The 17138-nt window shown below is 34.2% G+C and overlaps 1 protein-coding gene across 2 annotated transcripts in view; it reads right to left on the reverse strand.

The window, feature by feature from the left end:
• Nucleotides 1-17138, reverse strand: part of FNIP1 (folliculin interacting protein 1) — a 135047-nt gene that overhangs the window by 17038 nt on the left and 100871 nt on the right. For both annotated transcript variants that reach the window (XM_072629974.1, XM_072629973.1), the window contains 4 exons: nucleotides 16617-16688; nucleotides 15040-15175; nucleotides 11175-11376; nucleotides 8064-8149 (listed from right to left, as the gene is read on the reverse strand). In XM_072629974.1, the coding sequence (XP_072486075.1) occupies nucleotides 8064-8149; nucleotides 11175-11376; nucleotides 15040-15175; nucleotides 16617-16688 (496 nt within the window). The remainder of the gene's footprint in view (nucleotides 1-8063; nucleotides 8150-11174; nucleotides 11377-15039; nucleotides 15176-16616; nucleotides 16689-17138) is intronic.

Below are 17138 nucleotides of genomic sequence, written 5' to 3' on the forward strand. Positions count from 1 at the left end.
CTTAACATATTAAAAAATGAACTCATCATTTTCCTCCTAAAACCTACCCTTTTCAGCTTAATTTCTATTTTGATGAGATCATGAAATAGGTCCTCAAGATCAAACCTTGAAGTCACCTTGGCTTCTCACTCTCTCAAGCCCTATATTTTATCAGTTTTCAAGTCTACTGAATCTATCTCCACACTGTATCTTCCAGGCATACCCCTCTTCAGGTATACTATCACCACTCCATCAAGTCATCATTATGTTTTGATTACACTATTGCAATAGCCTCAGGTGGTCTCTCTGCCTCTAGTTTTTTCTTCCTCCAATCCATCTTTTATACAAAAGCCAAATTAATCCTCCTAAAGTCCCTCATTATCACTCTGTCCAAAAGCCTTCTATGGCTCCCTAATAACTATGGAATTAAAAAAAAAAACAACTCCTTAGTTTGGCATTTAAGGTCTTTAACAGTCCAACTAGACCAGGGTGGGGAACCTGCGACCTTAAGAACACATGTGGCCCTCTAGGTCCTCAAGTTCAGCCCTTTGAACCCAAACTTCACAGCACAAATCCCCTCAATAAAAGGATTTGTGCTGTGAAGTGTAATTCAGTCAAAGATGTAGAGAGCCACATGTGGCCTCAAGGCTACAGGTTCTCCACCCCTGAACTAGTCTTTCCAGTTCTATTTCAAATTACTTTTGTTCATATTCTCAGAATTATAGCCAAAATGAACATGTGGCAGTTTTTATCCTGACCGCTCTTCCATCTCTAAGCACTAGTGCAACCCAGCCCCCAGAACTGGAATACGCTTCTATTTTTCCTTGTTGAAAAAAACTTCTTTCAAGACCTAGCCCATGTACCACCTTTTACAAGAAGTGTTCTATGGTTTCTACTCCCCAAAATAATCTTTTCCTCCTCAAATTTTCATAGAATACTGTGTCTGTATTTCTTTTTTGTCCTTATTGCATTCTAACTTACATCACACTACTTTATTTATATCCTATACACCCCTGGATTTGATTGTAAGTCCCTTGAAGGCAGAGATCCAAAGAATACCTTCCATGTGGCAGGATCTTAATGTTTGCAGAATTGAGATTAATTCAAACAGTAAGAGTCCATAAAAGTATGTGGGGTATTCAGTTAAGGGCTCACACTTCCTACAGCCTCAGAGTGAATAGTTTAAAAAATTAAGTATCATTTAAGGCAAGAGGGAAAAGTGCCATGCCTTTAGGCTTCACATTATGAGGTGCAGCCAACCACAAAGCTCATAAGCAAAAACCCATGAACTCTATTACAATAATAAAATATGGTCAAATATTTGCCTCTGGTTAGCTGAAGGAGAAAAAATAAAACTTTGCTTCCATCCTAAACCCAAGATATTCCAAACCATGTTTTTGTGGAGAGGAATAAATGGGTCTTGTGACATTATTTACTATTCTGGTAACTGGCTGCATCTGTAACTGATAGTGCTTCCTCCTAGCCAAGCAGATTCTCTTGGCAGTAAGCCAATAATCATGTGACTGCAGTAAAGGGAACCCTCAATACCAGATATGTAAATAATGGTCCTGAAACCAAGGGCAAGGATTTACTATTCTGCAGTTGTAAACAAAAAATAGAAAACAGAACTGACACGCTCAGATTAATCCTTTCAGGCAAAAAGGGGGAATTTTTATAAACTCTTTCTGGGATGACCTACTTCAGTCTATGTCTACATAGAAATTATAAGTGAGATAATAAAGACTGCAACATTTTAAGCCAAAACTCTGACTCTTCATTTCACATTCCTTTCATGTAAGATTACAAGATTTATGCTGAATTCAGGAAAGAAGCTGCCATTAAAGCATAGACAGGTTAAACTTTAAATGCATTAAAAGCAATCAGAAGTTTGCCCTGCCTCAAAAATACTATCATGTTAATAAGAGAGGCAATTTGTAAGTCACTGACAAGGAAGTCACAACAGAATGTTATGTTGGTATATAACATTTTTATTTCAAACTATGCAGGGCCTTAATTTATATGGAGTTGTATATAGCAAAACTGTCTATAAGCTACCCAAATCACCATAGTTATCTAGTTTTCAATGTTACCCCCATACTTCATGTATGCCTTTTATGAGAGAATTGGTCTTGACGTGTCCATTTCAAATTGATGAATTATGTTGTCTGGATATATTCTGAGTCAAAGGCAATAAATATCCTTAATTAGGACAGACAACGCTCAAAGAATTTGGGGAGACTTAAAATTTCAAGAAAACTTATTTTCTTATGCCATTTTCAATCCTATCCGTCAGGCTGAAAAGTCAAACGTGTAGGAAGAACTATTTTAGTAGTTGTTATTTTAAGAGCATATGGCATCAAATAGAAATGGGAATAAATGAACAAAATTTAGGATTTCAATCAATTAAAAAGAGTACTTGTGAGTTCTGGAATCACTGAGTCTCAAGAGACTTCAAAAGTCATCAAATACAACCCATATATCCAAAGAGAAATTCCTTCTACAATATCCCTCTTCACTTTGAAGTGATAGAGAACTCATCACTCACACCAAGACAACCCATTCTACTTATAGAGAGTTCTTATTAGTATATTTCTCCATATACTGAGCAGAAATCTATCTTTCTGAAATTCTACCTTGAATTTCCTGAATTCCTATGCTGAATTCCACCTGAAATTCAAGCTGAAACCAGTTTTCACCTCTACTTCTCACGTCTAATTCTTCAGCTGTGATCTCAGTTAGGAAAGTAGGAAAAATGAGATATAAACACTAAGTTGATAACACACCTGTGCCTAGAGAATACAGGCTGTGTAAAACAAATATGCCATAGAATTGACTTTTCTCAGTTGGAGGATGGCAAAGGAAAGAGAAGGGATTCCTACATTATTTTGCACATCACAAGGGCTAGTCAGAATGGTTCAGTGTTTTTATAACTTTGCAACTATTCTAAGTTTTAAAATTACAGCCTAAGCATAAATAGGATGCAACTTAAAGGATAGCAAGAATATAATCTCAAATTGAATTAATCCCAAAGCCTTCTCTCAGGACCTTAAGAATATAATAACTTTGATATCTTGAACCTAAAGTGATTCTTCTCACCTATATATGCCATAACAAGATAAACAAATAACAAATATTTGATAGGAAACTCTAAATTTTAAAAAACGATGAAATAAAAAAATCACCAATGTTCTACTTAATAAATTATGTAGAATTCATAGCTTAGAATCATAAAGAAACTGTCTTAAAACAATTCTATTTGCAAACACAGGAAATATGTGAAGGAGCAATGATTCTGTCACCCCAGGGAATTCAATGCTGAATCTCCATTCAGGTCATAACTCCTAATATAGATCAGAGATTTGACTACAATTCATCTATTATTTAGAAGATAAGTTTAAGGGAGTTGCCTGAGACACATAGAGGGCTACATACATGACGGGTTCTATAGCTACCGAATATTAGTATGGGATTTGAACCCAGTTCTTTTTTTAATCTAAGTCTAGCACTCTTAACACTACCTGTCTAACACAATACTATAAAACTTTTAGTATTAGACATCAGATCTGACTCCAGGTTCTCTGACTCCAAGTCACAATCTTTCTATTATACCATATAACTCAGAGGAATTTTTATCCCATTCAAAAATCCCCTTATCAATCCATTATACCAGGTTTGGGGAACCTGCAGCCTCCAGGCCACATGTGGCCCTCTACATCGTCAAGTGCAACCCTTTGATTGAATTCAAACTTCACAGAACAAATCCCCTTAATAAAAGGATTTATTCTGTAAAACTTGGACTCAGTTAAAGGGCTGCACCCAAGGACCTGGAAGGCCATATGTGGCCTGAAGGCTGCAAGTTCTCTATCCCTGCATTATACCACCTTTATAGACTTAAAAAGAACTTAAAATTTTGTACTTCAACAGACAAATTTTTAGATAAATTAAATTAAATTTAATAAGCACTTATTAAAAGTCTCCTATCTGTCAAGGGCATACAGCAGGTCTGAGAAAACAAAGACAAACGTAGTTCTAGCTCTCAAAAAGGTAATACAGTCCTGGGGAGATACAACATGTACACAAAAATAACCAACTAGGAAGTATAAGGAAGGAAAGAGAACAATGGAATAATGGGAAAAATTTCAGAGAAGATGTGGTACCTGAGCTGAGTTTCCTTATCCTTAAAGTGAGGTCAAATTTTATGACTTCTGAGGTACCATCTGGCTCTAAATATGATCCTATCATCCTAAGGAAAGGATTCTGAGAGGGAGATGAGGAAGGACTTCATTTCAAGAAGGATGATAATATATGTTAAGACACAGAGGTGGGGAGAAGTCTGTTGAATTTATGGAACACAAGCAAAAGTCTGGCTTGAATGAAGAATGCATGAAAGGAATTAATGTGAAATTATGCTGGAAAGCCAAGCTGGAGCTAGACTGTGGAGGATCTTAAAATGCCAGGCTGAGGAGTCTGAATTTTATGGGGAGACAGAATATATAGCAGGTGTGTGGAAGGTAGGTTGAAAGGAGCAAGGATTAGAAGCAGGGACACTTACTACAATAGTCCAGGAAAGCGGTGATGCCTAGAGGTAAATGCTATATATTCAAGGGAGTTTATGAAGTTATGCTAAGACAGAGGGGGAAAACTAGAATTATTTCAAGGTTATGGATCTGGGTAAGTTGATGGTGATAAAGAAGTCCAGGGGAAGGCCTTCTAGCTTGTACATGTTGAGTTTCAGATACCTTTCTCAATCCTTCCAGTCTAAAAAAAAATCCTCCCAGTTTAGTGCCTTCTTCCACAAATAATCTTGTGGTTAAGTTTACTTAACTATGTTCATGTTGCATTATTCCAGGAAAATGGCACTTCAAGGTGGATATTTGGGATTACACTTCAAGAAAGAGACTGAGGCTAGGTAATATAGATTTAGAAATCATCTGTACAGAGACTGATAGCTGAACTGGTGGGAAGGGATGAAACTGGAGCCACAGGAGAAAATAAGGGTCTAGAATAGTACTCTAGGGGAATATGGATAACAATTCATCAACTGGGATGGAATGGTTTACAGACAGGTAAGAACTGAATCAGGAGAGAACAATGTCACAGAAACAAAAAGAACAAGAGAGAATTCAAGGAGGAGTAGGTAGTTAGCAGTGTCAAAAGTTGTAGACAAGTCAAATAGGTAGTAGGATAGCAACATTTACATTATGCCTGAAGGTTTGCTAATCACATATGATTAGCAGTTAAGAAATTCCTGATACTCTTGAAAAAATAATTTCAGTTGAAGAGTGAGGAATGGAAGCCAAATTGCAAGGGGTTGAAAAGTATGTGGATGGAGAGAAAACAGAAGCAATGAGTATAAATGACCAAGCTTGCCAGTGAATCTGGTAAGAGATAAAATAGTTTTAGGAGACAGCAGGGGAAAGTGAAGGTTTTTAAGGGAGGAGAGAAGTGCAGCACACTTTTAGGCAACAGAACAGGATCCAGTAACAAAATAGGGAGAGATTTAAGATGAAAGACAGTGGCACAAGATTAGAAACAAGTAAAGTGGATGTAGTAGCAACCCAGGGAGTAGGATGAGTAAGGCACAAATACTGGTAATAGGAAAAGAGAACAGAATAAAAGGATAAAAAGACAGTACGTAGTTGTGCTAGTTAGTTCAAAATTATGAAGAGAGGAAAGTGAGAACAGAACAATAAAGAACAGAAAGAGATGGGAAGGAATAGAAGTTGTAATGACAAGGAAAAGGCTAAGGCAAAAATGAGGCATTTTGTAATTTTATGAGAAACTTTATGTTTGTAAACTCAGTATTGATATCTTTATCTGACTTATTTATTTGAAGGGATAATAGAAATTCATAAATTCAAAATTTCTCAAAAACTACAAAATGCAGACTCAAAGGGTTGTATATGATCTCTTACTTCAAATAAGGAAAAAGGGAAAACAGAAAATCAAATAACTAAGTAGAAATAAGAAATGATTTTTTCTTGGCTTAAATTTGGTAGGTAATAACTGTTCATATGCACAGATATGAACATATCTTGATTGCATCAGTTAACTTTAGGTACTTGATCTTAAAAATAAATTCTTTTCTCAAGATAAGGGAATGGAGATCTACATAGCACAGTAGAAAAAGTGTTGGCTCTGAATCAGAAGCCCTGGCTTTCAGTACTCTCTCAGATACTATGTTAACTTGGGCAAAACAAAATCTTTCCAGGCCTCACTTTCCGCATCTGCAAAATTAAGAAATTGGTAAGATGGCCTCTGAAGCCTCTTCTAGTTTGAGATCTATAGTCCTATGATATACTCAATGATTAGAGCTGTTTTCTCTATTTTTATAACTCCACATTGAGAGGGAGTATAGTATAAACACACTCAAATAAAAATGAAGCCACTAAACTGTACCTAGGCTACCTGTGGGCCACATATTGACTGACCTACATTGGTGGAGGGAGTTGCTTCACCCATGAGTTCCCTAAACTAATTTAAATCAAAGGTCTAATCTCTATTTCTATACTCTACTTTACTTACTCATCACAAAAGACCCACAATTCAATACATCTGAATAAATTATTAATAAAATACTTGGCATTTTGTATTTGATCAGAAACAATCTGAAGTATAAAACAATAGTGAAAAGGATGACATCATAAATGTCCTACATTAAAAACTACTGAAGGCAGAAGAATTCATGAATACTTATATTTTTACTCTTGTGCACATTTAACACATTTTCAAAGGAAATAAATCTGCTCAATAAAAGATGCCTAAGGAAATTCATTACAGTTGGGTGGAAATAATATATTACAAATATAGTCCAGACACATAACATTAAATATGCTGAAAAACTAATGCTCATGCATATTTGTGTATACATATATGTATATATGTAGAAAGAGAGAGTGAGTGCATTCCCAAAGATGTATCAGCATTGCCACATTTTATAATATTTCTAGAATGCAAAGAAAACTTATGAGAAGAACTTAAACTCACAAGGGAGCTTGAAGGCTAAACCTAAGTAAAATCAAACCAAAAGAAGACTTCAGATAAGTAGCCTATTTAAAAGATGTAAATCAAGTTAAAAGCATAAGTAAATATACAGATAAACTTAATAATGCTATTTCTGTCACCAACTAAAAGATATTTTATAACTGTTTTTAAAGCAAACTTAGATTACTGACTAAAGATTTTAAAGTCTTTGCTAATGAATATTCCTGAAAATTAGGCCTATTCCTTTGATGCACAAGTTTATTATAGTGTAGTGTTTCCTAAAAAGTTTTGAATGAATATTCTCAATAATGGATATTCATTCTAAAAATAAGTTTGTAAAAATTTTTTTGGAAATATATTTTCAGAATACTGTCCTAAAAAATATAACTCCACAGCTTTAGCCACAGCATTCTAATATAAAGCTGAAGCTGATGGTCAGGCTAGGGGGGGTACTATTAGCTATGGATAAAGTAGGCAGCAAAACTGTGACTACCATTCTCCCTTCAATTAACTGTATTAACTTTTGAAAAGAGCAAGAATCTAAGAGTAAGTCTGTGCAAAACTCTGAATACGCTGGAGATTAACTGGGGAGATTAACTCTGTGCCTAAGAAGAAATGTATCTAAGTGCCTTCTGCAACATAAAGGAAAAAAAATATTATATCCCGGGGAGATCTTTGGTATTTGGGGATATAAATGTATTTTAGGATGAATAAGAGAGAACTCGTGTCTGCTGGAGATCTAATTATTTGACCATTAACAAACATAAGGAGGATTATTTCCTGATATGTTTTCCTCCTCAGATAGCCCAGGATTCAAACTCTATGATTGGTGGCTCCCAAACACATTCATTCACTCAATAAACACTTATTAAGTACCTCCTACGTGCCAGTCACTGAGCTAAGCATTGTTATGACTGTACTCCATGTACAACTGGTATTCTACTAACTCACTAGGCTTCATTTTAATTCTGAATATTGGGTTCACTAGTTTCAAAAATACTCATATCAAGATGAGTATGTAAGAATAACAAGGACAGAAGATAGTGTGTGTACACCTAGACACAGAACCACATCATATAAGGCCAGAAAACAATACTTACCTGAATTCATTTAAGGCATCAACAATTCGATTATATGCCAAACTCCTCTGACTGGCATCAGCTGATCTTCGACTCATTTTCATAGCCTTGAAATAATCATGAAATATATAATTTTTATAGTAACCATGGTCAAAGTAGGGAGAGAAAAGGGAAAACAAACTCACACATTTCCTTTCTCACCTGTCTATAGAACTAGGAAGCCAGACCCCTATTTTTAGAAAACCTTGAGCAGACTGCCAACTTTCCTATCCAGGGAAAGACAGAGGAGGCCCACGTATCTATGGTGGGTTTATACTCTGTACTTGTCACTGACTGTTATAAAAGAGTTCAGTTTTCATACTTTGACTCTATCATCGCAGCTGTCACAGCATACAACGTCAACGTAAAGGAGTTAGTTGTGAAACTCGGTGAGCTTTACAGAATTACCTTGTTAACCAAAGTGATTTGCCTGTAACTAAAAAGAAACGGCTCACACTGGTTTCTGACATTTTAGAGGTGAGGTTTCTGTTAACAATATTTGATACAGCTCCAGCCTTTCCAATACCTCTTACTATTCCCATTCATATACCCAGGGCACAGTCAAAAACCCTGTGATCTTAATCCTGAAAAATACGTTCTTCTTTCTCTTAGATAGTGAAATGAAATTTTATTTTTACTTTTTTCCATTTCATTTTCAAATATATCTTCCCTTATCCCTTACCCAAAGAGGCAAATCTTATAAAAAAGAAGAGTATTTTAGTAAAACCAATCTACTTGTCAATTAAGCTTAACAGTATATAAAATGTCCCACACCCTCAGTCCCTACATATTCCAAGAAGGGAAGGAAGTGCAGTTTCTATATCTCTTTCAGGGACAAGCTCCGTCATTATGATGACGATCTCCAAAGTTACCAAATGATCTCTTAATTGCCAAATCATTCTTGTACTTCTTGATCTCTCTGCAGTGTCTGATACTATCAGTCATCTTCTTGCTACTTACTTCTCTTTAGGTTTTCATGACACTGCATTCTCTTGGCTTTTTTTCTCTGAGTCTGAGCACTCGTTATCAGTCTTCTATGTTGGATCTTCATTTAAACTATACCCATTAACCCTTGTTGTCCCTCAAGGTTCTTCTGTCCTAAGCCCTCTTTTTTTCTCTCTCAAAACTATTTCATTTGATAATCGCTTCAGCTCCTATGAGTCTAATTCCCATCGCTATGCAAATGATTCTCAGATCTGTTTATCTGGACATTCAGACTCACATCTCTAGTCTGCTTATTGGACTTCTGGAACTGGATGTCCCATTAACATCTTAAACTCAAAATTTGCCAAACTGAATTCATTATCTCCTCCCCCCCAAAAAAGTCTCCCCTCTTCTAAATTTTTCTATTGCTGTCAAGGACACTATCATTTTCTCAGTCACCAAGGCCTACAACCTACGTGTCACCCTCAATTCCAAACTCTTTCTCATCCCTCATATCCAATCAGTTGCTCAAGTCCTATTGATTCTACCTTTGCAACATCTTTTGTATATGTCTCCTTCTCTCCTTTGACACTGCCACCATCCTGGGGTTTACCCCTTGACTACTGCAATTGCTTTCTCCAGTCTATCCTCTGCTCACAGGTCTGACCATACTATTTCTCTGTTTAAGAACTGTAATGGCTCTCAATTATCTCCAGAATCAAATAGAAAATTCATTATTTGGTTTTTATAATTCTTCATAACCTCCTCCTGCTTTCCCCCTTTCCAGTCTTCTTACACTTTATTCCCCTAATTGTACTCTATGATACAGGGACACTGATCTCTTGGTTGTTCCTCACACAAGACACTCCATTTTGTGACTCAGTACATTTTCATTGTACTCCAAGCCTGGAATTCTCCCCATCTTATTTCTGCCTCCTAGCTTCTCTGGTTTCCTTCAGGTCACAGCTAAAATTCCATTTTTTGCATGAGCCTTTCCCAATCTTCTTTAATCTCAGTGCCTTCTCTCTAAGATCATCTCCAATTTACTACACGTACACTTTGTTTTGTCACAATTGTTTCACGTTCTTTACTGTATTAGCCTGTGAAGTTCCTTGAGAGTTGAAACTGGTTTTTTTTGGCTTTCTTTGTATACACAAGTACTTGACATAGTACCCGGCATAAAGCAGGTCCTTAATAGACTTGTCTTTCTGAACTTGCAGTATATTTTCCCAAAACTTTTGTGACTTAGTCCATATACTGTTTCCTCTACCTGGCAAAAGTCTACCCATTCTCTAAGGTTCAATACAAATTCTATTTCTTCCAAAAAAAACACCTAACTTTTCTGAATCTTTTCCTTCTCATCCCCCTACCTCCATTGGAAATGTTCTGTTTTTCCTTTGAATTACCATTAACATTAACACCTTTCTGACTCTCTGATTTTACAATGATGTCTACGTCACAACCCACATACTATATTATCATCTTTTTAGAAGTCAGGACTTATCGCAGCTCTTTTTGTGGTAGCAAAGTACTGGAAATTGAGGAGATGCTCACCAATTGAGGAATGGTTGAACAAGCTGTAGTATATGATTGTGATGGAGTAATACTCAGCTCTAAGAAATGATGAACAGGAAGGTTTCAGAATGGACTGATGCAAAGGGAAGTGAGCAGAATCAGAATACACTTCTGAGTAAACTGCATTCATGTAATGATGCTCAACCATGAAAGACTTAGCTACTCTGATCAGTACAATGAACCACAATTCTAAAGGACTCATGGTGAAATGTTATCCACCTGAGAGAGAACTGATGAACTTGGAGGGAAGATTGAAGTATATTATTTTCACTTTATTTTTCTTGAATTTTTTTTGGTTGCAAGATGGCAAATATGGAAACGTGTTTTGAACAACATGTTTCCTTCTTAATGGAAGGGAGAGGTGAGGGGGGAGAGAATTTGAAACTCAATAAAAACAGGAATTTAAATTTTAAGAAATGTAAAAATAAAAGCCAGGACTGAGTCTTAGAAATATCCATAGCCTCCAATATTGTACATATCATGATGTGGCAGAAAATCCCCAGCTGAATGAATAAATGAACATCTTCCTAACACAGTAGGTAATAAATTAAAAAAGGATAAACAGATGTATAACTAAATGTGAAAAGTACTTACCTGTTCTATTGCACTCTTCAATTTGTTCATGTGGCTTTCAAAGAGAGGAAAGTGTGAAAAAAAGAACTCATTAAATTTGCTATTTTCATCTTCATCTTTGGAAAGTGAAAAAATTACACCGATTGCAATCTTCTTTTTCCTAACAATTCCAGGATTTGCACCACAGCTTTCATCTGACAGATTAAAGCTTTCTTCTATTGACCTATAAAAAAGTTTATGTAATTACTTTAAATGTTTATTGAATTTTCTTGGTAATTAAATAATGGACTTTATCTTAAGGTCTTCTTTTAAAAAGTCAAAACAATTAAAAAGGTTTGTAAAGAACTTCTTGTCTATTTTCTTCCTATAAACTTTCATATTAACTGTTATAACGGAAAAATTTTATGTAAAATTTTACTATAGAGTTAAAATTTGGGGCAGAACTTATTTTTAACTAATTTGGAACTCATTCAAAAGCTAAATATTCTGGTTTACAACCTGTAAGCTTCATAGTTCATTTGCATTTGGCAAAACAAATTTTTGGTAAAGCTAAACAATCTTTTTTCTTGATGTTCCTTACCAATTGTAGATCAGTTGTTGGAGATCTCTCCATCTAAAAATAATAGCCTATGCCTTATCTAGCCACAAATATAACTTTTTGTAAGGAGAACTATAAAACTGTAGTGACAGAAGAGGAGCTACATGGTCATTAAGAACTCCAAATAATTCAGTAAAAATGATAATATTCTGTAACTGATTTAATTATAATGCCAATGAAAATATCAACAGTTTCCTAAGTAGAGGTGGGTTTAATCATAAAAAAAGTTAAAACAAAAAACCAAATATGTCCAAGGTCAGTTTAGAGGGAGAGAAACAAAATGATGGTAAAATTTGCCCTTTCAGACTTTAAAACCTATTATACTAAGTAATTCTCATTAAAAAAATTTTAATATTGAGTCAAATTTAAATAAAGATCAGTGGAACAAAAGAGTAACCAATCAATAAGGCTTTATTAAGCACCTACTATGTGTCAGGAACTGTGCTGAGAAATCTCAGAAACAGAACCAAATAAACATACAAAGGAAACCTAGAGAAAATAAAAAACTAGGGTAAAGATTTGTCACTTAAATATTAGGAAAATGGGAAAACTGGACAGCAACATAAAAAAAGATAAATGTATAACTTTAACTCATACCATATATCATAAAAATTTTAGTCTTAGAAAATGAATTATAAAAGAAATCATTCAATAAGTATTAAGTGCCTACTATGGGTCATACTATTTTTTAGACATATGAATACAATAACTGAAGTAGTTTCTAATCAAAAGGAGCACATATTCTAATTGAGGAGATAATAAGAACATATATAAATATCTATACAATAAACATAGAGAATTAAATAAAGATAACTATAAGATAGTGAAATATAATGTAGGTTAGTAGGGAGGGCAGTAGCAGTTAAAGAGCACGAGGAAAGGCTTCACATAGGACCTGGTGCTCACTCTGCATCTTGAATGAAGAGAGGGATTCTACGAAGCAGAAAGAAGGAAATGAGAGCATTCCAGACAAGGGGGATGGCCAGTGTAAAGGCACAGAGATGAAAGTCATGTCTGAGGAACAGAAAGAAGGCTAGTTTGGTTGTATAAAGAGTTTGAGAAGTAGAGTACTATCCAATTAGAATGGAAAGATAGGATGGGGTCAGATTGTACAAAGCTTTGAAAGCTAAACAGAGGAGTTTATATTTTATTTAGAGATAACAGGGAGCCATTGGAATTTAGTGAATAAGAGAGTGACATGGTCAAGCACTATGACAGCATTATGTACTAGAATGGGAAGAGAGTGAGGGAGCTGAATGGGTAAGCCACTGCATAAGTCAGTGGTATTACACTTAGATAGAAATAGATCCCTCCTGGCCACATATTGACTTAGTTAAATATTTTCCAATTACATTTTAATCTGATTCAGGCTATACTCAGGAATTTTGTGGTCCATGCACAGTGAGTTTGACAACTTTGGCCTAAATGAGAATTAAATGAATTAAAGTGGTGGCTTTCTGAGTAGACAGAAGGGGTCATATGAGAATCATGCTATGGAGGCAGAGGGAACAATCTATTTTTTTTTTTTAAACTGAGAATAGGTAATTGGTTATTAAATAGGAAATGACAGAAGATAAGAATCTGATTATCAAAGGATCTGAGCACATAAAATAAGAAAATCCTACACTACAAAAATAATGTGATTAGGGAAAAAAATCATATGGGAAATTACTGGCCACAAATATAACAGATAAAATCCTGATTTACCTAAATTTTATAAGGAACTGATACAATTATTCAAGAAAAATATGTAGTTCACCACTGAACAAGTAGTCAAAAGATATGAAAAGGCAATTCACAAACGAATATATACATATTTAAATAATTACTTGAAAAAAATTCAACCTCACTAATTATCAGATAAATACAAATTAAAACAACTTCAAGGTTCTACTTTATACTTGCCAAAATTTGGTAAAAAATAGTTAAAAGTATGACACTAGTAGGATTATGAAGAAATGGGTACATATACAATAATGATGGCATTGAAAATTTAAAGAATCAAGGGGAGTATAAAAGACTGTTTAGATTTAAGGTATTGAGAGAATAAGGGAGGGAACCTTGGAGGGGGTGCTAGGTTAAGTAATAGGAAGGCAAGGTAGAGGGTGGAAATAAAGAAGCAAAGTAAAGGAGTTCAGAGGGATAGGAAATAAGAGATATGCATAAATGTAAAAACAAAGATCAGAAGTAGAATTTGTTAGGGAAAGTATATATCTGTGTGTGTACGTATATATGTATGTATATCTATCTATACATATATATAAATATATCCACACTTAACTGTAGCCATCTGGGGGCAGGGGAGGGAGGGAGAAGAAGTGGGCAAAATGAACAAAGTAAAAAGTGCACATCAGAGAACAAAAAAACTAACAAGGAAGCAAAGACAGACAACTCTCAACACAACATGTAGTACTAATTATATAGATTTTTCTGAAATGGAAATTTATTGCCATATATTTTGAATCTTCTCTTACATTCTGCTGTGCACATGACATGCTTTTTTCCTTTTCTTATTACATATTTAAGTTTCAGTATACTGTTTCTTTTTTCTTATTGTGTATTTCAGTAACAAAGAAAAAATATTAATAGAATTTCTTTTGAAAGCTATGCAGTAATAGACAAGTCATAAAAATAATCACATCCTATGACCTAATGGGCCCAATTTGCAAAATATACCCTAAAAGTACTGGAAACAACTTAAATGTCCAATAGTTGGTAAATGGCTGAATATATTATGATACATCAGTTTGAGAGAATACTACAACAAAATCATTACAATTATATGAAGAATATTAAGAAATTTGCAAAAATTTATATAAAGCACAGAAAACAGAACAAGGGGAATAGAACATATATTGACTACAACAATGATCAAGGAAGAACAAATATATAACAGAGATAAATGAAGAATGAAACTATACAGTAGGTACCAGTAATATATTATAGGAATACTGCATAGAGAAATTAATTTTTAAATATAAAAAGTTATTAATAAATGCTGATTTAGTTTTAGTTAAGAAATTAAATACATAATAAACTATTTTTAAACACGGCATATTACTGGAGGATAGTTGAATAAATTATGGTATATTAATAGAATACAATGTTCCAAATAAAATTATAAATAATACATACAAGAAAATGTGGAAAGACCTCTGCAAAGTGAGTCAGTAAAAATATACATTGACAACTATACATTTTCAAAGATAAAGCCAAAGATAGGAAAATTTAAGTGAAGTTGATAAAAAGCCATGGAATATAAATACTTTTCTTTGTTAATTCACTCACCACCTAGGAAAGACCCCATTTTCCAAACTGGTTGTCTGACTGCGTCGCCAGCGTCGTTGGTAACTGCTAGCACAACTTCTGGTAAGTGAGGAGTTTGGAGAGGGAAATGGAGTAATAAGCAAACTGCTAAGAGATGCTGTTAGAACAATAAAAACAAAAAGAATAATTTTAATCCATGATTTAAAATTTAATAGTTTATGAGTATAAAAAATTCATGTTAACTGATGAGTAGAATAATAAAAGATAAACAACAAAATATGGACTGTACTGAACCTTCAACTTTTGACCTCCAATTCTTCATGAATCCCTAAAATCTTATTTGTTTTTAAAAAATATATTACTGAAAGAAAAAAAAATAAGGCAATTTTTCAGTTTCAAAGCTTTAAGTACAAAAGCTTAAAAGTGTTAAATGAATTAATATATCATTGTCATAATCAGAAATAAAGATTTGACTGTCACCTTAAGTTTCGCATATATATATATATTTAAAACTGCATGGCAGAGGTTATTAATAAATTAATCAATCTATTATATATTTAACAAAATAATTCTTTAACAAGTGGGATATTCAAATGTCACAACCTTACTTTTTAAAGAAAACTGTGGCTATAAAACTAACCCCAAATTGTTCATTGCTGAAGAAAAAAACTGAACTTAAGAAAATCAATCCTGGAAAAATGAAAGTACATAGATATAAACAGATTGAAATGCACAATAATGTCAAACATAACAAAAAATTTTACCCTAATGGAAAAAAAAATCTAAGTATAGAAAAGGAAAGGACAATTTAAGAGAGAATGTCTTCAAGTATGTCTTAAGATCCCTGAATAAGATTATTGGATTAGAAAGGAGAAATATCTTGACAAATTCTTTCTGTCTTCAAAGACACTCTGTATCAGGGAAATTCAAATTTAGTAATTGAACTTCACTGGCACAACGCGTACAAAAAGCACAAAAGTTTGAGAGATTAAAATTAGTTTACTAGGTTCACTATGGGCAAAGTAGAGTAGACTGTTTTTTGAGCATAGCTCCAATAAAGTCCTGAGATGATCAAAAAAAACCTACATGAAAGAATTCATACTGCAGAAAAAAGTTGAAATCTTTGTGTAAAATACTCAATTGTCGCTATGTGGGAAATCAGAACTATAGCAAGTAGCAGAACGTTGTTCTCTTGCCACAGTCTCTGTAAACTTACGAAACTGTCTTTTATTAATATTCTCCTCTTTTTTCCTTTCAGTATCATTTTCCAGTAGCTCCTTCTACTTTCCTCCTAATAAATAAATGAAATAAAGCAAAACAATTCTACACAGTGGAAACATGCAGGCATTTTTCACTTTCACTGGCTGAACCTAGTTCAGTTAGGCTCACTTCTTTACTAAGCAATGCCATGAAAAATGTGAAAAGCTACTTATTAAATAGGCATTACTGAGTACAATATCATTAAATAATTTCTACCTCTGTTCTTTTCTTACATGATAACCAAACACTAAAGAATCGGGCTTGAAAAACTGCATCACACAGCAAAGAAACAATACCAAACATTCATGATTTTTTATTAAACAAATGTATCGTATTACCAGAGCGTGCTATGCCACTGTCTCTGTCTTCATTCTGTTCTCTTCCAGGCATGTCCATCGGGTTGCTGTGAACTGTAAAGAAAGGCAAGTCTGTCAAGTACAAAATCAACTGTTGTTCAGACTGGGGGCACTCCTTTTAATTATCAAAATTAAATCATGCTCATCTCAATGCATTCATTTATCTTTTATTTTCCAATAGCATGGCACACCCCCAACACCAAGAACTGCTGCTAAGCTGAACAAGCCCAGAGATTTATTTGAAGATCATATGTAGAACATACTGAGTACCGTTATTTAATATAGAAAGAAGCAAAGGCCAAATTCATACTTTTTTGTAAACAAAAAAAGTAGGTAAATTTATCCAAGTCCCATTAAGACTTCAGCCTGGCAAATGGAATCTTATATTGCATACAAAAAAATCTATTTAGGAAATTAAGAAGAACAGCAACAGTTGGCTAAGAAAAGCATAAGCATAGATTCTATACTTTCTCAATTATCACTCATTCTGTGATGTAAATAAAG

This window comes from Notamacropus eugenii, chromosome 1 (genome assembly GCF_028372415.1).
Source record: "Notamacropus eugenii isolate mMacEug1 chromosome 1, mMacEug1.pri_v2, whole genome shotgun sequence".
NCBI classification, from domain to species: domain Eukaryota; kingdom Metazoa; phylum Chordata; class Mammalia; order Diprotodontia; family Macropodidae; genus Notamacropus; species Notamacropus eugenii.